Source organism: Lolium rigidum, chromosome 7 (genome assembly GCF_022539505.1).
Source record: "Lolium rigidum isolate FL_2022 chromosome 7, APGP_CSIRO_Lrig_0.1, whole genome shotgun sequence".
Lineage (NCBI taxonomy): Eukaryota > Viridiplantae > Streptophyta > Magnoliopsida > Poales > Poaceae > Lolium > Lolium rigidum.
In genome coordinates, this window is record NC_061514.1 from 291,786,278 (window position 1) to 291,812,214 (window position 25,937).

General features: G+C 42.5%; 1 protein-coding gene and 1 pseudogene across 1 annotated transcript; one reads left to right on the forward strand and one right to left on the reverse strand.

Annotated features, from left to right (window-relative positions):
- The first annotated feature begins 11,935 nt into the window (after positions 1–11,935).
- On the forward strand, positions 11,936–14,921 carry LOC124669155 (replication protein A 32 kDa subunit A-like). The gene is made up of 10 exons (XM_047205833.1): positions 11,936–12,025; positions 12,135–12,251; positions 12,349–12,446; positions 13,637–13,678; positions 13,803–13,880; positions 13,954–14,032; positions 14,141–14,236; positions 14,314–14,396; positions 14,689–14,757; positions 14,837–14,921. Exons 1-10 carry the CDS (start codon positions 11,936–11,938, stop codon positions 14,919–14,921), a joined length of 837 nt encoding a protein of 278 aa, XP_047061789.1.
- A 3,405-nt stretch (positions 14,922–18,326) lies between these two features.
- On the reverse strand, positions 18,327–25,086 carry LOC124672990 (annotated as a pseudogene).
- Between the last annotated feature and the right edge of the window lie 851 nt (positions 25,087–25,937).

Consider the following 25,937-nt stretch of genomic DNA (forward strand, 5'->3'; position numbering starts at 1 on the left):
ATCCTTAATCAAGGAGTACTTCAATATGTAAGTATCATGGAAGTGGGAAAGATAGTGAATATGGAGCAGAAGAAGTAGAGCTGTATTCATTCTGGAAGAAGGAAAATAGACAAGTGAAGTCGCAGCTGACCGCAGCTGAGATAGGATAACCATGAAGAGAAAGAATGTAAAGTAAGGTATATCTTAACTAAAACTATGTAAGTAGTCACAGCTGGTATCCAATAAGCCACATCTGGTACTAGGTAGTCTGCAGCTGGTACCAGATAGCCACAGCCTGAACATTTCTTTACCTAAAAGAAAGGGGGATTCCGCAGCTAGTATTTCACAGCTGGTATCTCGTGGTTAGTAAATATTTAGTCGGAGGATTCATAATGGATACCCACAACTGTGTGGATACACCAGAAAGAATTCTTGATGAGACTTTAGAAAGGTACAAAATATAAACCAGACTTAAGCCAACTACCTACCCTTGGAGTTTAATGATTAGAAGAAAGGAAGTTTGAAGATTATTAGTAAACTCCAAGGAGGAGAGGAAGGCTGAAGGAGAAGTATTTAAATATGATTTGGAGTATGATAGACGAAGAAAAAGGTCTGATCTGAGAGGAAGTCTGATCTTATTTTTATAAGGTTGTTGAGAAGTACCCATATAATAGTACTCTCAGGAGGATGTCAGACCAGAAGCCGAGGTTCATATCTCGAGGAAGTAAGGGTTAGACCTTAACTTGAGTGGGTAATTGTAATTACTCGAAACCAAGAGAACTTAAGTAAGTCTTCGATAATGAAGTTGGAGGAAGAAGATATCGGAGAACAATCAAAGCCTAAGAAGATACTATACGAAGGAGTTTGACCATACCAAAACTAATGATTATTAGAAAGATTCCTTTCATGGAACCTAAAGAAACCAAAGGGAAGATAATTAGTATAAACTAGAAGCCATGATTGGATGGACTAAATGAGTCTAATCCATTCGTAGGACTAAACAACCAGGACCATGCCTATTGTAAATACCTTACGAAGTACCATCACTTTCGTTATGGTAGTAAGGGACAACAATACCTTACCTTAAATAAATCTTTTAGAATTAAGATTTGAACATCGCAGTTGGTACACCATAGTGCCATATTGCATCGCAGCTGGATTATCGCAGCTGGTAGAACCAAATTTTAAGTACCCAAATAGGAAGATATCACCACAACCATTAGTAAAGTCCATTAGCACAATAAGATGTCCTAAACCAAGGATCTTTGAAGAGTAAGACTAGAAGCTTAGAGTGTTGGATGAAATCATGGAATTAAAGAAAGTATCAGTGCCAGACATCAGAAGACTCCAGGAAGGATCTAGATAAGGGATATATCCAATTATATCTATTGAGATCACCATGGAGATTGAAGGATGGTGATCTGTTCAAGACATTTCAACATTCCGAAACATGAGAGCGTTCGAACTTCGGGACGAAGTTCAGTTTAAGGGGGAGAGGCTGTAATATCCCAGGTTTAGAGGCAATAAAATGAGAGAACACCAAAGTGTGCATTGCATTCATGCATAGAAAATCCGGGGAATTTTCGTGCTTCAAATAAAACTTACCACAATGAATCGAAGTTTCACTTGACTTGCTGGAATTGAAGTAGATCATCAAGTCAAGCGCTATAAACTTCACTGTGATCTTTGCTAAAACCTTGTTTTGGGTAGAGATGATTTGATATATGGGCTAGATCAAATAGTAGTAGAATTACAACAAATAAAATCTTAAGTAAGGATTAACTACAAGATCTTATAAAGGATCTTAACATGCCATTCCTTACAACAACACATGAATAATTATTCAACCATAAATCAAAGAACACAAATAAATAAGACACTATTCTTTACTTATCTTATCCATGTCTTCTACTAAATAAATGTTCCTACCATGAGTCACATGGTATATCTTTTCAACTACAATACTTGAATCAAGTCAAGAACATGCATATTCATTCTTCATTAAACCTTGACCATTCCCACCTTGTTTCCAAACTCATTCATTAAACCTAGAGAAAGGTAAGAATCATTCATATGCTTATATTATCCATTGGGTAGAACCTAGTTTGATATTCAATCTATCTATGTGAGGTAGACCATTAATACTAATCAATGCTATAAGGAGTACAAGTCAAGTATTAAACCCTACTTGACTTAGCTAATACTTGATGGTAAGCAAGAACCTATTCTTCTAGTAATTATAGAGAGGCAAGTGTTGTGATCATTACACCTTGGTAATGATCATAAACCCTAGAGAAACCCTACCTATTAAAAAGAGCTCAACCTAAAGAGGTATACTCAAGTATATGGACTAATACTTGATCTTGGAGAGAGAACCATGATTCACTAATGAATTATTAGAAAGCAATACTTTGATTATTACAAATTGGGTGATGATCATAAACCTTAAGAATATAAGTGAGTGTGTTGAGAGAAGTATTAAAGAAGAGAGATTAGTGAGGAATAAGTGGATCATGTCTAATGCATGATCTTACTTTATAAATTGAGTTGATAAGTTAAACCTATACATATGATCAATAGATCTCATTATTCACATGAAATAATAAGTAACTCATTAGTAGTTAACCAAACCAATACTCATGCCTTATATAGAGTAGTATTGATATGGTATCTAAACCTTGTCTATCCAAACATTTGAGACCAACCTAGCATTGCCTTGATACAATAATTCTACCTAAGTGAGGAGGATAACTCTAGCCACTAGAATAGAATCAATGCTTATGCCCCTACCTAAACCTAGTTGTGTATCACATAGGTGATCATAACTAAAACCCTAAACCATATTTGAATCCCAATTCAAATATTATTTTGGATTATAATTAGAACCCTATCATACATCCTGCCTATTTATACTTCAATTAGTGAAGCTTATGCAAAACCCTAAACCTTTCATGTAGTATCCACCCCACATAAAATATTGTTTCCTAACTTGTGTATCATGGATCACAAGTATAAACCAAGCCACATATGCTTATGGATTAAATGCCTTTGGTGATTAGAAGGAAACCAATACCCTATTTTACTTTGCTATCCAAATATCTGGTTTAGTGAACCAAATGAAATAGTATTCAGATAAGTAATTGAATTAACCATAATGAGATTAGGATCTATTTTAAATAATTCAAGTAGTAGTTTGTTAAGCAAGATTATCTAACATAGAGTGAATCCAACCATCTTCTTAAAACCCTTGGAAACAACTCTCTACATAAAATCATAAACCAATCCCATTTCCTTTACCATTTAATTTAAACTCTAACCTTAATTAAAATATATGTGAACCTCACTATTGTTAAATAATAACAAAACTTAAGGACCCGTTTACTATGCACTGGTTATAAACTTCAAATCATTCAAAATAGGTTTGGTTCCCAAATTTAAAGAATTAAGATAAACCATTAAAACCCATATCTACTTTATTTATATTTCACCAAAGCCTCAATATAATCAAATATTAAATATTTGTTTGAACAGAACAAATATACAGCAAGCAGCACTGCTAAGTTCTATTAAGATTCACATATTTTTTAAAAAAAACCTGCAAAACAAAACAGAATCCAAATTTGAATTCAAATATCAAAACAGAAAATAAAAACAGAAAAGAAAACAGAAAAATAGAGTGAGAGAGAAACTTACCTGGTGGACCGCAGCAGCCCAGCAGACCAGCCCACGTCGAGGCCCAGCAAGGGACCAAGAGCAACTCAGCCCAAGCCAGATACCGATTCGGGAGCTTTAAAGATCGTGCAAAGGAGAGAAGCTATCTTCTCCTTCTTCCCCGGCGTCGACAGCACAGAGGAGGAGCTCGGCCACGTCCTCGACGAGGATAAGAACGCCGCCGGACGTCAACGAGTCCCTCAGAACCTCGCCAATCTATCTCACGTCCGAGTCTATCTCTTGGCGCCAAGATTCACGCCCAATCCACGTCAGTTGTCATCGAGACATCCCGGCCACTGTCGCCGGCGAGGTGACGAACTAGACCTCGTCGTGGCCTATAAATACGCCCAGAGCTCCGCACTGAAACCCTAATGCCTCGCTGCCTCGCCATTCCATCTCTAACCTACCCAGACGACCACAATCGTCCGCAGCACCCTGCCGGAGTCGAGGACGAAGAGCAAGATTGGAGCCACCCTGGAGCTCAAGAGGTGGTCAAGGAGGTGCGCCTCGACGTCGTTGTTCTACAGGCCAAGCCGAGCATCCAGGGGAGGTCTGAGTGCGGCCAATTTCGAGATCTTCTCCCGCAGTACATCGCCGGAATCGGCGAAGTTGAGCTCGATTCCTTCTCCAATCGACATCGGCGACTACCTGGGAGGCACCCGGGTGAGCTTGCGCATCTCTGGACCCCTCTATTGCTTCCTAGCATCAGCCGTAGCCGTAGTTCGTGTGCTCGCCGGAGTAAACCACCGCGGGGCATGGTCGCCGGCGTAGCTCCGGTGATCCCCTCGCCAAACCAACCCCACCATTAGCTTCAGCGAGTCGAGGAGAGCCAGAAAACCCTAGTCGCGCGTCCTGGGAGGCCCTGTAGCGTAGCGCCGCCATGAATTGGTCACCGGCGTTTAACCGCCGGCAACGCCAACGTGGCATGTGGGGTCTCCCTGGCATCGTTGACTGGTCTTTGCCCACGTGGCAACTGACCCAGTCAATGGCCCCACTGGTCAGTGACATTAGTTAGAAACGAATCGGTATGTGTAGTATTTTCATTTAAATTCAAAATCCAGAAATTTACTGAAACTTTGCCAAAATGTATAAAATTCGTTTCAACTCAGAAAAATGTAAATAATATATCAAAATGCTCACAAAAATAAACTCTATTCAAATAAAATATAAAACAAAAATGTGTGTCAAAATAAAAATTTACTTATTTTTAACCTTATTAATTATGCCATTTCAATTATTTAAAATACAATTTGAATTCAATAATTAGTGAAGTGATAAAAATTAAATTTTAACTATTCAGTAATTAAGTAAAATGTTAAGATTAATTTTATTTACCATAATTGCATTAACTTCATTCTTAGTGGTAATTCATAAACCCTAAGTGGCATATTACTATTTTTATTTTCTTTAAATAGTAATAACTCAAGAAAATATTAAAAGCCAATATTATTTTGGTAACTTATTTACCTAAACATCTTTAGTTAACAAGTCATTATTTTAAAACCTAACAATAATTAGGAAACCCTGATTTCTAATTAAACCCTAACTAGTAATTATTTTAATTCTTAAACCCTCTAAAAATTAATAGCATGTTAAAATTATTAATAACTTTATTTCAAATACTTAATCACATTAATTCTAGTACCAAGTATTACTTTAAGAATTGGATCATAATTAAGAAACCCTAGTTTTATTATAAGTTAGAATCGGATCCCATCATTTTATGTGATCATGTCAAAATGATTTAAACCCTAAAACCCTAGGGGTTTAGCTCATGTAATCATATAAGTTTCATCTATACCTATAGAACCTTAGTAAGAAACAAATGAATGCATGCTTATGATCCACTAGCATAAACCAAGTCACATGAGATTATCATTTCATGTTCCTATTCTTAATTAAAACCTATATGATTAACTAGTATCACCTAGGTATAAACCCTAACTTGCTAATTGGATTAGTACCATTAATCACCACTCCTATATACCATACCATTAGGATCAATCTCAACCATCAAAACCTAGTAGAACTATAATGATGAACCCTAGTATCAACCTTGTGTAATAGTTCACAACACATGTTCCTATTCCACTCAACCCTACTTAGGAAATGATAAACCACTTAGCTGGGCAACCATTAGAGATTACTTAGTAAGTAATTGTGAAACCATAGTAAACCCTAATAGCTAATTTATAGAACCATCTTAAATAACCATTCTTTGATATGATGTATATGGGAAACCATAGTAATAACCTTACCAATACTTGTTGTATATAGAACCAATTCTATTTAAGAACCCAACTAGTTCATATTAGTGAAACTAAAGGAATCCAATAGTAAACCCTAGAAAGCCATAGCACCTATATATAGTAGTTCATATTCTTATTTTAACATGTTCTTCAAAAGTTATTCTTTTGAAGTACAAGTGTCCATCAAACCTTAGAAGCCCAATACTTCTTTGAAATACTAAATATTTCTTAAACAACATGTTCTTCAAAAGTTATTCTTTTGAAGTATAATATAAGTAATCATCAACCATGTCCTGTAGAACTTAAAATTGACAACTGTTCTTCACATATTATTCCACTACTATTCTTTATGTATATGATTGTTATAATGCCTTATATCACTTAGTTATGATGCTAATATAACCAAACCCTAATAAGAACCTTGTTTGAGAACCATTCTAAAAGTGCAACCAACCCTAAAGAAATCTTTACAACTCATACATCCTAAATCTTCGAGGTTAGGTTACGCTCGGGACGATTGCATCTCATACTATGCATTATAGCATCTTTGCCAGTTCTTTAACATTGTCCTTACCGGACGATGATGGTATTTCAGCATTTGGAGTTCTCACGTATCGAAGCTTTTGCCTGCATAATCTTGCAGTCAAGAAAGGCAAGTTCATCGCTTGCTCATGTCATTTGATTATTTTTATCAAACTATATGCAAAGTACTATACTTATCACTCATGCATTGAAAAGCAAATATTATTTTACAATTATGAATATGACTATGTGGTGGGCAATGGAACCATGGTATGTGTTGATATGGTGGAGGTTCCATTGCATGGGTTATATCACCCTAGGATTAATTACCAATGCCGTCCGGTGATTCTAGCGCCGTACATATCGCGTTGACCATAAGATCTATAATGGCTCTGGGGAAGTCACTCGTATCTTTTCCCTTCGCACGCCAACGGATTGGTGGAGTCGGCGGGGTGTTGGAGGCACTGCCGTAGGTTGGGATGGCCTTTTAAATCCCCATCCATTAGTGATGATGGCTCTACGATCTATGAAGGATTGTCCAAAGTGCACCATGAGTAAAGCCGTATTATCGGGGAAGTCTACTGGAGGTGTACGGGTGGACAAAAGGGTGGGTTTGCGATCGCGGAGAAGGCAAGTGATTGGCTTGGATCTTACACCCGGCCCCACACCAAGGAAGTGTGGACGAGCATGCATCTCGGATAGGTATCAAGGATAAAGTCTCTTATGGGAAAAGTAACGCACCTCTCGCAGAGGATACCGAATTGTGATCTGCCACTCCCCGTTCCGGGAAGGGAACCGCGAACGCGGCAGAAAGGAACTCCACGAAGTTCCGTTCAACCTGTGAAGACCGACGGGCATAGTTTTCGGAATAAAATAAACCTTTTGAAGAAATGTTTATGAAAACTTGCATTGGCCTATGACTTTTCGGTCTATGGCCGTAGCTAGTGCATGATACACATATTTCCTAATATGAACTTGCCGAGTACGCTCGTACTCATTCTATCTCGTTTGAACCCCCTTCTTAGAGCAAGGCATCGAAGGAGAAACTACCGTGGAACTCGAAGACAAAGGAGTCAACTCGCAACGAGATGAAGAATCCAATCAAAGAAGTCAATGGAGTCAACTTCTGCATCAGCTATAATGGAAACCTAGACTAGTAATAGAAAGGAACCTTTCCCTAATCATAGCACCTAAGTAGCTAGATTTCTATAGCAAGCCAAGTAGCTCTTGAATTTGAGTTAGCAATAAGATAGATTACGAGTCGTTCTTCTGGAACTTTATTTGAAGTTTTACCTCACTGTAAATTAGGAGGTTGTGTGGATCTTATGTAAACTGTTCATGGGTACTTCTATAGACATACCTTGGACTCGCATATGTTTCTGTTGTACCACTCTGAGAGATGTAATATGGGTGGAACGGTGTTTCACTTGTGTTATGTCAACGACTTGTGTACTACACCATGCAGTGGTACGCTGGGTCATCACAACGAGCAACCCGCTTGCCACTGAAAAAGCTTATATTTCAAAATGGAGTTAATATTTACCATTATTTTGTTGAGACACCTAAATAAATAACATATGCAACAATTAGAAAATTATGATTATTTGAAAAATGCAAAATATGCTCTTTGCTTGTGATAAAGGAAAACCCACAAAGTGCAGATGGAGTGGGCACTCTATCTACATCGCATGTAAAATCTTAATAGAGAGGAGTGGAGAAATCTTTGTGAGCAGAAAAGAAACGAAAAGTGCTATTGACTTCCGAGCTCCAGTGCTCTCGCCATTTTAAAAGAACTAGTTAGTGTGTACGTGCAACGCACGTCTTCAACAAAGTAATGATGTACCTGAATTTTGCAGAAAATATTGTTATCGAGGATATTGTAACTTTCCCTTACTCAACTCTGAACCTAATATTACTCTGTACTCATGATAGCATATATGTGCAATGCCTTACAGAAGCATGTCAAGAAATCTAATCATTCTACTGATGCCTTACATAAGCATCAATGCAATCACATTTAAAATTTTGAGCCTGCAAATGATGTAGCACTACGAAAGTGTGACCTCTCTGTACGGTAAAGACAGCGTGCGGACCTTATGGCGCCCTGACTCAATCCCAATCGTCGCCTACAGCTGGAGATTCGCGTGCAACCTTTTTGTAAGAAAGACCCTACACTTTTCGAAATTAGGACACAGTCCCCCGTAGCCATATGTATAAGTTATCAAAAATCCGGTAGAAACCCTAAATCCCCACCCATTCAGCCCCCTGTGGCTCCGCCGCCGCCCTCCTTTGCGCCGGCCGCCACCGACCGCCACCGACCGCCCGCCCGCCCGCCGCCACCGACCGCCCACCGCCACCGACCATCGTCGCCCTCCGCTGCAAGTTCCGACTGGGAGGAGCCGGCCTCCTACGCGTGGACCGTCAACGCGCGGGAGAGAGCCGCCTCCTCGTCGCCGGGCGGCACGACGCCGCTGCGGGCCTCCCCGCGCCCTTCTCCGGCCGGAAAAGGCCGCCGCCGTGGCCAGACGCGACGAGACCCACTGGATCTCTCCGGCGAGATCCACAAAGATCCCGGGTTTTTTAGGGTTCTTTCTTTTTTTTCTTAGGAGTTATGTTAGGATCTTGTGGTGGATCTCAGATCAATACAAATGGATCCGTAGCTGTTTTTGAATGTATCTTCTTGATGGATAGTTTTATCAGTGTTGGATATTTATGCGAAATCCTTTTTTTTTTGAAGATCTGTGAAGAACTAGACAGAGATCTGTGTGGATCTTATTAATAAACATATCCAATGGTTCTTTATGGATTTTTTGTGGATTTCCTATTGTGGAAAAATGTTACTTGTACATGAATCTATGGATATACACTGGATTTTGTGGATCCATTGTTGATTGTTTGATATCCAGATCCAAATTTCGAAGAACTTAAGATGATAACAATGGTTACATATTGGAATTTGTAAATAACTGCTGGATATTAATCTGGTAAAACTTAGGGCCTTTTTCGCAAAAATGAGTTACCAATCTTAAAGCAATGAACGGTGGGAGATAGGGTGCAGGCGCCATAAGGTCCTGGCCAAATGCACACCCCTCTCTGTACTTGTTGCACCCCCTGGCTCTTGCTTCATCTTCCCACCAGCGACTATGACGGGCCTGTCCATTGTGAGTGCATTTTTCATGCACCAAGCCACTCGCCGACCAGAATGTATTCTAGCAGCTTGAAGCAAATAGTTCAATCCTGATTGGTAACCTACCTTGTAGTCAGTGTCATTAGTCAGTAGTCAGACGCACCAGCTAAAGTGGACATGAAGATGGCGATGACTGCAACTTGAACAGTGAAATATAAACTATAGTGCTAATAATCGATGTGGGCAGGTCATTGCAGATACTACCTGATCTGTAAAAGAGGTATATAAAATATTTAAAATAAATAATGATGCTACATACAAAATCCAATTGATCTGTACAGGCATTGTATTTAACATGAGCAATAAAATTCTAAAGAATGCATATCAAAAGGAAAATCATTCTTTCGTTCTACATATGAAGACAATAAACTAACAAATGATCTACCTGATCTGTAAAAGAGGTATATAAACTGTTTAAAATAAATAATGATGCTACATACAAAATCCAATTGATCTGTACAGGCATTGTATTTACAGATTTCAATTTATTATGTGTGCCAAAATATTTAACAGGCAAGGCCTCTTGTCTGTCAAGCTTCACCTCCAGTGCCTCTTGGTGTTCTCACACGAAAGTATGCAGGCATGTTTCTTGCTGGATCATGAGCAAAGCATTTACAAATGTAAATCAGTATGGACATAGTTTCATTGTGGCCAAACCAAGCATGTAGATAATAACAGAATTGTGTTGCTTAAATTTTAGTCCAGTACACTTGTAAATTTCCCTCTCCTCTGATAAGAAGATATGTAGATAGTTGGATGGATGGATGAATGAAGCTAGTACCATAGTACAAAATGTATGTACCTCATCATCTTGCAGTTCCTTGAGAATGCTTATACCACGTGCCTCATTAGATACATACTCTAGTACAAAGAGAAAGGCCAAGAGATTATGATTGTAAATCAGAAAATAGAAGCGTGAATGCACTACATCCATATATACACATATCTGCCATGATGTCAAGCAATACTTTAAACAAGAAAAGCTAAACAGAACCAGCCTGGTGAAGTTGAGCGCAGTTCTGAACTTCAGATCCTCGGATGCTCCAGGATTCAGGCCAGGTAGCTGAAGAGGTCGCTCAGCCTGCCGCTTGACATGACTTTGGGATCATAGCATTAGCCCGAGTAGCCCATGCCCATCTGCACACGATCGAGCGCTAAGAAAGAACCAAGAATAGGCAGCTTTACCGAGAAATTTAGGCAGCGAATCGATCTGACTGTTGCTCACCTGCGAGGCGCATCGATCTGGCTTGACTTGGGTCCCCCTGCCCTACCTCCCAGAAGTGGCGGCGCGATGTGTTGTCTCTGCCTCTGCTGACTCCAACTGGGGCGGCACCGCGGAGGAGGCGTGTGGAGACGATAATGAAGGTGGTCGGGACTTCGGAGGCAGCGGAAGAGAAGGATGGGGTGCGGGCACGCGGCGGAGGGCGGATGCGGTGCGGCGGCGGGATTCTTCTAGACCTGGAGAAGTTGCACGGAAGAGGCTGACTTATCGGAACTGTTTCCGTGTTGTTTCCTAATTTGGGGATGATAATGAGCGCAGAGAGATGGTGGAGCGGAAATTAAGGGTGGGGAGAATAGATCATTTTGCACCGTCTGATATGAGTGGATGAAGGGTCAAGATTTAATTTTCCAACAGCACTTCGTGCCTTTATAAGTAGTAGAGATTAATAGACATTTGTACAATTTATCAAAAAATAATTCGAGAGATTCATAAAATCTCAACCCAAAATTCCTTTTAATTTGTGCTAGACAAAAATGACAAAATCTGATTTTTTTTGGAGATTCGAAAATGTACTACTTAGATCTACACTTTGTCATTTTTGTGTAGGGCAGAATATAAAGTATTTGCAATTGATACTTTGCAAGTTCGTGGGATACGTCATTGACTATAAGCGATTTTTTTTAAAAAAAATCGAAACTTAAAAATATGATTTTCGATTTCTTTTTTAAAAGGAGATCATGATTGTGCATGTGCACCAAATTTCCGTTCGAAAAGAAAAACCTTTTAAACATTTGCTCAACAGAGCAGGGGCCCACCAAAGGCCGAAGTCCCTCGGGATCTAGAATTGGCGCGAAGCAGGGTTCATTTTCCGCGCGCTCCGCCCAAATCTCCCGCCATTTTTCTTGCCTTCCCACTCGTCCTCTTCATATTCCCGGGTTCTCACTCAGCACTCCAGGTTTCTAATCACCGATCCACCGCCGCCAACCTCCAAATCGGCCGCCGCTCGAAGAATTCCGACCAATCCGATCGCTGAGCAGGCCGTCCCAAACCAAGAGAGAACCAGCCATGATGTTCTCGAGCCAGATCGACGCCTTCTCCCCCTCCCAGTTCACCCCGTCGCAGAACGCCGGCGCCGACACCACCACCCCTTCCAAGGTACCGTCCGCCCCCGTTCCCTTCTCCCTCACGGAGCGGTCGCTCTGTGTCCAGATGCATCCGTGCCGGTCTCCTGACATCAGATCTCCTGGTCGCTTCTGTCTTGCAGTTCCGGGGCGCGTCGGGCACGACGCCGCTGACCGTGAAGCAGATCGCGGACGCGCAGCTGTCCGGCGCCGGCGAGAAGGGCGCGCCTTTCGCCGTCGACGGCGTCGAGACCGCCAACGTATGCACTGACCCCGCCACGCTCCTCCTCCTCGGCTGCTCTCTGTGTTCGCTGCCGAGATTGGCTTCTGATGTGGATTCGGTTGCCTGGTTTGCAGATCAGGCTCGTGGGGACGGTGAGCGGGAAGGCGGAGAGGGCGACGGACGTGTCCTTCACTCTAGACGACGGCACCGGCAGGCTCGACTTCATCAGATGGTAAGCGTTTTTTTTGGGAAATCTCTGACCTTTATGGTCCAAATGTGTTATAGCCTCATAGGGGGTAACGTTTTAGACTTTTCTGCTTCAGCTGTCATTGTTCGATGTTAAATGTGAAATTTGTCAAATCCTGCAAGTTCAATCTGCACTAGAAGTACTATTAGCTGTTAGCATAGTGCATGTGATTAGTACTCCACCATCTCCGACTAATAAAAAAACTGCAATTACTTCACCACCTGACTAATTAACCATTTGGGAGACAGTAGGCAGATATGCTACTCGAAAATGCTTCAATTGCGATATTTTCTCTTTTTTTGGTCTTTACGAATACTCCCTATGTTTCAAATTAATTGAATCAACTTCGTCTAGATACACATGTATCTAAACGTGTTCGATACATATGTATCTAGACAAAGCTAAGTCAATTAATTTGGAACGAACCGAGTAAAATATCTTGAATGTCGTCGTTAGTCTCATTACAATGCCACCCTATTATTGCCTTATTGGGCCTGGGGCTTGGTGGGTAATCGTACTATCTAATAGTTTCTGCTACCAAAAAAAGGTTAGCACTTTTTTTGGCAGAACCGTAGAAGATAAATGTTTTTGTTGCTCATGTCTTCAGGATTTGCAATACCATCCTACTATTCAGACAAGATCCTTGTGTCTAGTCATACTTGATAGTATTCACTAGGCATGCTGTTGGTTCTTATCACAATGCAAGTAATGCAAAATCTGCAATAATGTTTGCATCTTTGACTAATTATTAATTTGAGAGACAGTAGGGTGACATACTACTGTGCAATACTTCCTTTGTAGTCTTTATAACATTGGCTTAGGATAATATAATGATACTGAAATTTGTAAGTCAATTAATATTTGCACAGTTTTTGTGGTCTTTGGGGAATAAATATCTAAAATGCTACCATTAGGCCCATTACAATACTGTTATATTATTTGGCTAAGCCGCTAAGCGGTTTGTTGCTAATCATATTTGTTATTTTTCTACTATCAACTACGGGTTAGCACTTTTTGGGGCAGAAGATACATGTTTTTGGTATTCTTGAGTTCAGGACATGCAATACCATCCGACTAGTCAGACAAGAGTTTCATGTCTAATCATACTTAACAGCATCTTCTGTCAGCAATATGTATTAGTTTCACATCTTTGTCAATGTTGATATGTTTTACAGGGTGAACGATGCTGCAGATTCTGCTGAAACTGCCGCTATCCAGTATGTATCAGCTGTATAACCTTCATTTATGCTTGTCATGAATACACTAGCTTCATTTCTCAAGGAAAATTACCGCCTTCCTCTCTGAAGGCTGATCACCATTTTCTTGTGCTTGTTAATTCAGGAATGGCATGTATGTTTCTGTCATCGGTACCCTCAAGGGACTCCAGGACAAGAAGCGTGCTACTGCTTTCTGTGTCAGGTATTTTTTGCAACGTATTATGCTTCACTGATGTTAAGGAAACATGCAAATTTATATACTTTTTTTATTTCAGACCTGTAACTGATTATAATGAGGTCACACTGCATTTCATTCAGTGTGTACGTATGCATATCGAGAACACAAAATCAAAGGTATGCTTCTGATCTGTAGTACTGAAGTCTCATGCAAATACTCCCACTATATCAGCCCTTTGCTCATTAGTTATAATGCTTGGTTATGATTCTGGTTAATTGTTTTAGGTTGGCAGTCCTGCACACACCATTTCTGCAATGGGAACCCCATTCTCCAATAGTCCCAGCGAAGCAAGTACTCCGACCTCTTTGAAATCGAACCCGGTAGGTGGTAATTGCAATGTTTGAATGGATCAAACAGTAGAGATCTTCCCTTGTCATCATTTATTTCATTCTTACAGGCGCCAGTGGCCAGTGGAACCAATGTATTGGGGGCTGATTTGTATGCGCAGGTGCTGAATATTTTCAATGAACCAGCAAGCATGTAAGTTGCACATCAACTGTCCTTCCCTTGCACTGTAGTAAAAACACTAATACATTTTGTCTGTAGTAGATTTTCTCGAGTGAGGTCCATATGCTTGGCCATATTAACTTTGTATTTTCTGCTTAGCTTATGTGTCATCAAAATCTGATGGTCTATAACTACTTGCCCTGAGTTCAGAATTAAACAGAAAAGTTTGGTTACGGCTCCTAACAAGTAGAAAGTTCATTTATTGTAATAGATTACTAGCATTTTATTTGAAAATTTTCTTTCTAACCACTCGATTATTTGGCAGTGCAAGTGATCATGGTGTGCATATCGATGAAATTGCCAAACGACTCAGACTGCCAGCAAGCAAGATCCAGTAAGCCTCTCCCACTCCCACTCACACCTGTAGATATGCGATGTATTGTTGCGAGCTAATTTCCATCTCTGCTATGCAGGGAAGCTATCGATTTCCATGTCGATGGCGGGCACATCTACTCAACGATCGACGATTTCCACTACAAATCTGCATTCATTGACTGAGTTTGTAACTGAGTGTCGCATCCTTAGCTCCTTAGGTAGCCCTGAAGGAACCTTCGTGCTGAAGTTTGAGGAACATGACGCCTCTTTAGCATAACTGTAATGAAGATGCTCAGGGCATAATACTTCAAATTCCTGTGGAACATGAATGTATGAGGTTTGAAGTGATGTGCTTCATCTAGGCAAACTGGGATCATTATCTTTCACTTGTGATGTTTTTGGTGGTATGGCTATTTTGCACCATCAGATCTGATTTACGAGTCAAGTACGATGGTTTGCTTTCTTTTGGTATTGTGATGAAATGTACATATTCACGTGCTAACAACTCTGCAATTCCTCTAGAATATTTTCTTGCTACCATAACAAGCAAATTGCACATTATCACACATGAAGTTTCTGATACAAAAATAGTAAGACTGAAACCCATTAAGCACTCCAGGCACCATTACTATTGCTATAACTACACTCTTCGAGTTTGATTGAAAGTGAAATAGAAAAGCAAAAGCAGAGTATTCTGGAATCCAAATGGAGCGAAGGGCTTGGACACTAGCATCAACAGGATGGGCCTAACAAAACGTCCAGTCTGAAGCCAACAACAACCAGGATCCTTTCCAAAAGAAATAAAATAATATGTGCACCGAAGCACCGCATGCCAAACAACATCTTCAAAAAGGAAAACGACAACGACACCATTGCTACCCGGACTAGTTCTAAGATTTCCCCCGGTGGGCGGATGGGAGTGGGGAGGGGTACACCCGATGCCTCCACGAAGGAACGGAGACGCTCGTAGGCGTCACTTTGTCAGTGCCAGATGAGCCGATAGGGATTTCTATTTTCTCCCCACCCCAAAACCACACACTGGAGGATCTGAAGTGCTCCACCCAACCTGCCGACGAGCACGTGACACCACAGACTTGGATCCATCATTGTCGTCTCAATGTGGTCACCGTCGCAAGGTCTAGAAGAAGAAAAGGGACAACAGAGTCGGTAGCAGCACCATAGCCGCATGGGAGGGAACTACCTCCACCGCCTTCGCAGTAGCCGACCGAACGTGGCAACAAAGACACACTGGACCCAAAATGGCCCTGTCGGGCCCAAACTGGCCAACAAAGTCCACGCCGCCATGCTGCAACAGGTCGACTAACAACACTGCCACCACACCCAGTCGCCACCGATGCACCTCCTTCGCTTCGAGGGAGCACCACCGCTAAGAGAGGGGCAAACGACCCGCCCCAGCCTAGATGGGGCCCAAAGGGTCCCAGATCTAGGCTGAGCCGGCACCGCTAACGTCCCTCCCGACAGCTCCACCCACGTCTCCTCCCACCCGGATCGCGGGTCTCACGCCATCGAGCCGAACCGCCAGCGGCCAAGCCGCACCGTCGCCGTCGAGGAGCCCCCGTGCCCTCCTTCGTGCCACGGGACAAGTCAACCCTGTCGTCACCTGCACTGCGCGGGTAACGCCCAACAGCCCACTCCGACGGCAATGGCAGGGGAGATCGGGGGAAGGGAGCCTGGAGGAGGAGGAGGAGGAGGAGGAGGAGGAGGAGGAGGAGGAGGAGGAGGAGGGCTATGGTTCACCCGTCCCCCACGGGGGCGGCGAGGGGGAGAGAGCAAACGAGTCTTGGGTCAGCCCCCGCAACACAATAATTAATGACCACATGAAACAAATTATAGGGGGAATGATTAATTACGTCCTCCCACCCAGAGTTTAGAGAAGATCCTTGCCCCAGTTTCATTTCCGAAGATGTCCACAGATACTTAAAGTGGTAATACAGACAAAACATTTCTTAAACAAATGAACCAAATTCTCATGAGCTATCAAGCTTTAACAGGCTGAAAGATTAGCATGCGTTAAAAATTGGAACATCTCTTGACATGAGTGAACACTGGTTATGCAAACATCACATCGGAGTAGTTAACACTTATGTTTTTTCGAGAATACACCCTGGGAGGTGTAATGATCACATAGAAGAAAAGCCAGAAGGCTCACACCACATCGTGCATGCTGTCAACGAGAAAAGCCTAATCTCCGTCCCTCCACAAGAAAGGAAAGGGGTTGGGAAAACAAAAAGACTCAGAGCGACACAACCTAGCTAGACGCCAACTTAGGGACCCCTCCTTGATCCTACCCCTAATCGCTCGAGCCTCTGGCGCCGCGCCGTTGAACACCACATCGTTCCGGTGCCTCCAAATACACCAGAAGACAAGGATAACCGCCGTCCAGAGGTCCCGCCTAGACCCCGGAGGGTAGGTCAACGAGGACCACCCTTATGAAAAAAACTTTTTCTTGGGCATCATCGAAAAACTCACAGATAAAAGGTGTCCAGGAAAAACCTATTTACTACCTTACATTGAGCGTGTACCAGATGATAGACATTTAGAATTTATTGAAAATCTTGCAACTCATGTACTGTAGACGTTGATAGTTGAGTTCCTTGACAAAGGAACTATCCATTACACAGAAGGGATGGTTGCATGAGATCTGGCGTTTCGATCATAGGATGTTAGTGCAGAGACGCTCCATGTTCTCGCTATGTTTGTAGACGGTTGATTCCTGCATGTATCGACCCTTTGCGGCACCGATGTAATCTTTTGTAAGACTGATATTTTAATAAAGTAATAAAAGGCATAGATGCATTCGATCGATTCAGAGGTGATGCCTGGAGCATTATGGCCTGCTGTTATACACTAGCGCATTCACAGGTTTCTGTTATAACCTTTACCTTGTCATTTTCAGCCGCACGCTGAATATAGTCAGGATACACCATAAGGAAAAAAGACAGCAGGTAGATATATTTATGCTACTATGCAACTTGGAAAGAAAATCTTCTTATTCACTTGCCTCACGAAAATTACCACTCCTGAACCATTATTAGGGAGAGGAGAGATCTTTAGGATGTTAGTGCAGAGACGCTGCAATTCATAAACAAGGTTAGTGTTGCTGCCACAGAGCTTTAACGCAGCATATATATCATGATCACGGAAAGAAAAAAACACCACAGAATCACAGGGACAAAGCAGAGGTATTAATCCTAACTATTTTTTTTCTTATTTTCTAAAAGCTAAAAGACTGAACTACAAAGGGTAAGATTTTTTTTAGCATTTTCTATTTTTCTATTTTTTTGGGTTATGTAAGCTACAGAGGATGCAAACTAGCTAGTGCTTGTATAGTTGCACTATAGCCCCTCTCTTCTACGAGCTACCGACTACGGATAACAACAGTAAGAAAAGGCAGGAAATTATTAGAGTTTTTACAACACACACAACATGCCATTACGATGAATGGCCTCTCGATCTGTCTGAACTGTTTATGCCGTCGGATGAAAATGCTCGCTTCGAGCACAATATCACTCAACCAGTAAAGATTAGTTGCTCATCTCAACTCTACGACGAAGTACTGCGCGAGTGTCAGCGGGATGCAGCTCGGAGAGGAGGGAAGTCAGTGCTATAGCGGGTCCCAGCTTGGAGAGGAGGGAAGTCCGCTTCATCTTTCAGTTTGAAAAAACCTTCAGGTCTGCAAAAATTCCATTGACAATGTTATGCATATTCATTAAAGGGATTTTTTTTAATATGCATTGAAGGGCTATGGATGAACATGACCAGCATGAACCAGAAAGAAACGATGTACCTCCATGGATCGGCACTCTCACTTGGCACTGTGGATGCAGGGGCTTCTACGGGCCTACTTTGGGCCGCACTCACGCCAGCCTTAGGGCTCTGCACTGTTGCTCCTGTGGCTTCAGCAGGCCAGCTTTTGGCCACACTGGCTCCAGTCTTAGGGCTCTTCATTGCTACCTTTGTACCAGCCAGAGGAGGGAAATCTTCGATGAACTTAGCTGTGAGACTAGTCGCCGAGAAAGGCCCTATAGTTCCAAACTCTAGGTTCTCATGTTGCTGCGATGTGATAGATTGACTGTTAGCCGTTGTGCCAGCAGGTGTAGCCATTGTGGCAGCAGGTGTAACCATTGTGACAGCAGGCGGAGAGGGCTGGCCGGTACTGGATACTGGAAGATTTCTTTGGCTGCCGCCACCATGATGAGGAAGCACTATCCTTGGAGGAGGAAGCGCTACCCTTGGAGGTGGAAGCGTCCACATTTCCATCCATCCATTTTCATGCCTGGCAAACAATTTATTAGTATTCAAATTTTGTTGCCAATGGTTTCATGTTCGAGCAGTAGTGTTTACCTCTGTTCACCGTTCTCTCTTGTTTCTCTGGTTGGCAACTGCGGAAGCACTATCCTTGGAGGTGGAAGCGTCCGCATTTCCATCGATCCATTTTCATGCCTGGCAAACAATTTATTAGTATTCAAATTTTGTTGCCAATGGTTTCATGTTCGAGCGGTAGTGTTTACCTCTGTTCACCGTTCTCTCTTATTTCTCTGGTTGGCAACTGCGGAAGCACTATCCTTGGAGGTGGAAGCGTCCGCATTTCCATCGATCCATTTTCATGCCTGGCAAACAATTTATTAGTATTCAAATTTTGTTGCCAATGGTTTCATGTTCGAGCAGTAGTGTTTACCTCTGTTCACCATTCTCTCTTGTCTCGCTGGTTGGCAACTGCGGAAGCACTATCCTTGGAGGTGGAAGCGTCCGCATTTCCATCGATCCATTTTCATGCCTGGGAAACAATTTGTTAGTATTTAAATTTTGTTGCCAATGGTTTCATGTTCGAGCAGTAGTGTTTACCTTTGTTCACCGTTCTCTCTTGTCTCGCTGGTTGGCAACTGTTTGATTCCACCATTTGTCAGTGCTCTTTCAACGGCAGCATGCCCATTGCATGGGTTAACCTGATCTGGTTGCCTCTGATTTTGCCTTCTATCATACCATGACTTCTCCTTCCACTCACGAGGCTACAACAACAAAGCTAGAATGAATAGCTAATTACAGAGATGCAGGTTTTAACTACTGATACATGCTTCATGTTTGCACAAGGTCTATTCTGTAAACCATATTATCAAGATTGGAATATTGAGTATTGACCCTTAAATGAGAGGAAAAGCGAAACATAGAGGCGGCAGACCATTTTCATCGGTGTGTAAGGAGTAATCAACAATTCAGTCAAATTACTGAAAATTGAACAAAATTTTAAAACAGGTAACATAAGAAAACACATCATATCTCAAGGCTTACCGTTTTAGGAATATATGTGCCAGTTCCACGTGTCCTACGGTTATCCCATGTGGTATAAGGCGAAGAAAATGGATAATTCTCCTTTTCCACTATAGCTGGATTGAACGTTGATCCCATGGGCAGAGTATCTGTTCTAGGGGGCAATGAAAAATTCTGCGCATAAGGAACAAACAAAGAACTGAGTCAATTTAATTATTGAAAACAAAACGTAGAGCATAAACAAAAGAGAGACTTTTTTTTGGCGCCACTGCTTTAGTCCCGGATCATGCCTGTTTCTAATCGAACATCCTGGGCATACATGCAAATTCATGAAAATTGCAGGTGGATTAACCAGTTAATAACTTCAGAAGAATGAGGTGCTAGCACATAGAGCATTATCTTTTGAAACCGTCTGGCATTTTTGCTTTTAGGATCTAGTCTAGTACTGAAACAGGACTGGTGCAGCTATATTATTTATCATGGGACGAAGACAGCGACACCAGCATATCATAAATGCTTCCAACTTTTAAGTGTTTATACTGCAATCTGCAAACTAATAACGTCCTAACCACAGTGCTTAGAAAAGGGTAAAAGCAACCTGTACTTATGCCGGTAAAATGGGCAAAAACAAAAGCTGGTAGATCTGAATGAGCTTTGACTTATCTTAGAATGATGTCACAGACTAGTCTAATCGAAGAATTCCCGAAGCTCCATGCATCATTTTTCAAAAGATTGCTGTAAACTAAAAGGATCATGTGCCAACGGTTCTTACCATGTCAGGAATGTACATGCCGGCTTCAAAACTCTGAGGAGTATCCTCTGTGTTTTCAAACCAAGGATGATGATAGGCCTCGGCAGCTGGAAACGATGGCAATCCGCTGGATGGAATATGTGTACTAGAAAAAAACTCATAAACATCAGCTTGGGCCTCGGTGATTGATTGCTGAGGAACATCTCTTGTGCCCTGAGAACGCTTAACTGTAGATAATTTCCGTCCATCATTATCTGACAAGAAGCGTGAAATTGGACCATCGAAGCAGTTCTCATCTAGCACGCCAGCCAAAGATGCTTCTTTAACTGACTCGAGTAACTTATCAAATAAGGCCTCGATGTTGTACTGAAAACTCCCGAGGCATTTCAAGGGCAAGCCTAGATCTCCTGAGAGATCCAGTAGGTTTGATGGTGTGAAAGGATGAAGTTGCAGCTTTGCTTCACTAACATCAGTCCCATTTGACTTGTTAACACAATAACAGGGAACATCCAAAGAATTATCCTGAGTCGAGGAAGCCACTATATAATTTTGCTGGATATATGATCTAGCAAAGGGCACATCTGCATTAGTTGCAGAATCATGATTGCATTGAATAATGCTGTTGTTACCAGTCTCCGAGGAAGAGGGTGAGTGGCTCCTGAAATTGGTTAAACCTACACCGACAAATGGTGAATTAATAGCTTCACTGTACCATCTCATAATAAAGAATCATCTGAAACTATCCAAAAAAATTGTTACATACGATCTTTAGCATCAACTGAAAAATACCTGAACTCTGATGCTTATTTATTTTCACATCTGATTCCTTGTCATCCAGCTCCAGTAAACTATTAGGACTTCTCTTTTCATTTTCAACCACGTAACAATTTTCGAAGCTGGACACATCTTTCCCATTTAAATTTCCAGAATTAGGCATGGATCGGCACAAGACACTACCACCGAGATCTGGTCTTTCTCCTCTTCCATGTCTACCCAACGTGGTTGCGAAAAAACTATAAATTCCATCAGGAATAAGTTCAGCAGGTAGCTTGAGAATTTGTCCAAGAGTCCGTGCTCCACATTCAAAAGCAAGCTTTATGCGCTTGGAGCCATCTGCATAAAATTAGCGTATGCTTAGAATTAGCTTGAGAATTTGTCCAAGCTTTTGTGCTCCATGTCCAAAAGCATGTTGTAAGATAGATAATAATTCTGCACCTCTGATCAATACGAAAAACAAAATGATGGATCCCTGGGTTATTCTTACCTTCGCTGATGCTTCTGCCGAGATTATTGCCCCTCTGCAGAGGGTCAAGTATGTTCACATACATCCGCACGAATTCTGCGTCAGGTCTATCAGAACCTATTGGAAGTACAATAAGTCTATCCAGTGAGCTTTTGAGGGATTCGTTGCTCAGTAATAGTTCATCACTGAAGGCATCAAGCTCTGCAAGTCGTAGAGAATTTAATAATTACAAAAGTGATAGGTGATTCCACATAACAAAGTAAAATGATATACTAGTATGACTTACCGGTGAAGCTGCGTCCGGGTGCTGGCATGGGCACAGGACCATTTAAAGTAACACAATGCCTGTCCCAATCGAACTTGCTATAGAACTCCAAAAATCTGTGCAACACCTATTAGACAAAGAAAATACATGCAAATAATCTTAATTTCTGCATTTTGTAAATGTGATAGGATTGTTTCCAAAGTAATTACCTCCAATGGGCCATTGACAGACTTGTGGTGCAGATTCAATATGTAAAGTATAAGCACTTCCACTGCGTATGTAGACAATAGCCCTTTATTAGAACCATGGATATTCTTCTCATGGTAACACCAAGCTTTGATTAAAATAATGCTCCTTTTGAATAGATGATTTTTGCCAATTACTCGGTCGACCTGAAGCATGACCAAAAAATTAAGCTTGGGACAAAATTCACTTGATTATATATTGAAGTTGTTAGGTGTGTATTTTCAGGAGAAAGTTATCAATTGGAACATAATATATCTACATACCTCCTCAAGGAAAGTTACTGTGGAGATGCCACCAATTTGGTTAAACGAGATGTCCACAACAACATTGTCAATGACACATTTGATGAGCTTAACCTGGGTGAACAAAACAACAAAACAAACTTTGAGACTGCATGAATATTAGTAGTAGAATATATATAACTATATAATGCGTAACAAGGAACACACAGTTTACTATCCGTTCCACACATATATATGCAGATCATAAATATAGAAAATGAATAGACTAAAACACCATGCATGATGATCAATGAGAAAGTAAGAAGAAGGTCAGAACATTGCGCATGAAGAATATCAAATTCGTCAAAACAATTTGGGAGAGTAAATATCGACCCCAAAAAGTATAACAAGGAAAATTCACCTTAGCATCGATGAAACCAACATTCTTTATTATAAACTGAGCATCTTCATTCCACCTTTCTGAAACAAGTAGACATCGCACAGCTTCAATGAAAGTACCATCCAAAGATGTGTTTGTAAGAATAGTGACATCAACATCTCCGTCGGGGAGGTAGGTTCTTAACGGGACTGATCCATACGCATGCACCTGCATTATTAGATAAAAAGAAAAGAACACACGGGTCAAAAAAGTTGTGTTGCTTGCTAGCAGCGTAATCCACAAAGTGACAAACGAAACAATAACAAGCAAAGGCCAAGGGCCATATATTTCTAGATCTACATCTGGTGGGTGGTGTGTGAGGCAGAAGTACAAACTAACAAACACCAATAATGGTACTCCCCAACCCAACAAAAATAAGTATATGCCAAAGTTGAATGCAGCACACACAATTGAATGTAAGAATTTGGAATCTTGTCCCCTGCTGCTCGGTCACACTCAAGGTTTAACTGGGAGTCCATAGAACACAGGTAGGTAGGTAGCCATGTAGCAGCACCATGCAGAGAAGAATGTGCACATGTGATGGATGAATCATCCACCTCATCATCCAGGAGTGCAATCTTGTTCATGGCGAGCCCACGCACGCATGTCCTATAACTAGCATAAAAGGGAGCAGGCCCAGCCCAGACATGGACCACTACCTGAACATAGCCGTATCATGCACTTCGGCTTCAGGATCTAGTCCAGTACTAAAACAGTGGATGGATCATGCGACGGCGACAGACAGCGACAGCGGCAGTGCAGAAAGGCTTCCAGCTTTTCAAGTGCTTCTAATAATACTCCAAATTAATTAACGGCGCCCTAATCACAGTGCTTAAGACAGGGTTAAAAAAACAAACTGTACTTTGGCCGGTTCAAAGGGGCCAAAACTGAAGCTCTGGTAGGTAGATCTGACTGACTGAGGTCTGACTTCAGTAGCATGATGTCACTTGGCACAGCAATTGAGAAGTGACTTAGAAAAAGACTGGGAACAGGAATCGAAAGTACAAGATGCAGTAAGACCAATCACTACAAATTCATCAGAAAAAAAAAGCAGTGTGTAGTGTAAACAAAGACCAGGATAAGAGTTAATCAGCAGACAGATTGGTATCCTAACCCACACGACAGAAGGCGATGGACTAGTCTAATCGAAGAATTCCCCGATCGAGCACCGTGGATCCTGCTCCAGGTGAAAGCGATCGGCGAAGCACGAGGGACGATGGAGACGCGGCACCACGGGGAAGATTTGTTGGGGAAAGGAAGAAACGCAAAGTCTTTCTTTTTGTTATCTGACGACAGAGGGGAGCTAGGACGAGGACGAGGAGGCAGCACGTGAGACAGACACAGAGCGGAACAAACGCGCGAGGGTTTCGCGTGGACGTACCTCGCAGCCGAAGGTGGTGCCGATGAGGCGCTTGGCGTAGCCGATTATCTCGTGCCGCCGCCGCTCCGCCGGCTCCGTGGGGTGCAGCCGAAGCAACACCTCGTGGGCGGCCGCCTCCGCCGCCCGCATCGCCTCCGGGAGGATCATCGGCGGAGGAGGCAACCCGCGCAGGTGCTCGTCCGCGACCCAGCCGCGGCCCAGGCCATAGCTCGTCGACGGCATCGCCGCCGCCAGCGGCCGGCTCATGCCGTAGCTAGGGGCAGCGCCTCGCCCGTAAGGGAGGTACATCCCGTCGCCGCCCCCGTAGCCGTACATGCCGTTGCCGTGCCCGCCTGCGTACGTGCCGTTGCTGTAGGCGCCGGCGCCGTAGCCGCCGTTCCCCTGGCCGCCAGCGTAGCCGCCGTTGCTGTAGGCACCGGCGCCGTAGCCGCCGTTCCCGTAGCCGCCGTTGCCATGGGCGCCTCCGTACCCGTTGTGGCCGTAGCGCGGGCCGGACCTGGGGCGGTACTCCATTGCGCAGCTAGAGAGATGAGGCTCCGCGCGCGGTGGCCGGCCGCGGGCAGCGGGCGGGGGAATCCGCTGCACTGAATAGGAAGTGCCCGAAATCCAAGAAAGGTTAGTAAGGAAAACATATATACGGAAATCAATTTTAATTCTTTTCTACCTTTTCTCCCCTTCCCTTTCCTCACTATGATTTGAGAATTTTTTCCTTGCAGGTGGGGCTCTACAACTCTGTCATGCTTCTTCTCTCAATCTGTCCTAGGAATCTACGAAGAGATCAAGAGGAAGAGCGAAGTACACAAGTGCTGCTGCTGGTGCTCAGGGGGTCTGGGTCTGGGTCCTCCATGCCCTCCCTTGGGCCCCTTATATAGGGCCAGGGGCCCCTCTAGGCAGTCACTGTGTGCCGCTTATCCCCCTACTCCCATTTATTTCAGAGGTTTATATGTCATTAATTGGTGCCAAAGATATGGAGTGCCAAAACCAGGGCCGATGATCTTTGGAGTTAATGGTGGTACGCATATCTTCCAAATGGATTCCATCTTTACAGAGATGGATTTAATGCTGGGCTATACATTTGCACTCATTGTAGTAAGTGTATTATGATATCCAAAATATATTGCGCGCGGTTAATTATTGTTTGTGCCAAGCGCTCACTAACTTTTTTTTTGTCATCACATTATGGACACGAATCTTTTGTGTATCTAGTGTGTGGGGCATGTAGATGGTTGGTGGGTAATACTTCCACGGGTAGTTCTTACCTAAAGGTCCCTCAAAAAAGCCCCTCCCCCAAAAAAGATACTTGGCTAAAGGCTTGGATTGTTAATTTCTATAAGGGCTTAAGGGACTAACCATACGTGCAGCAA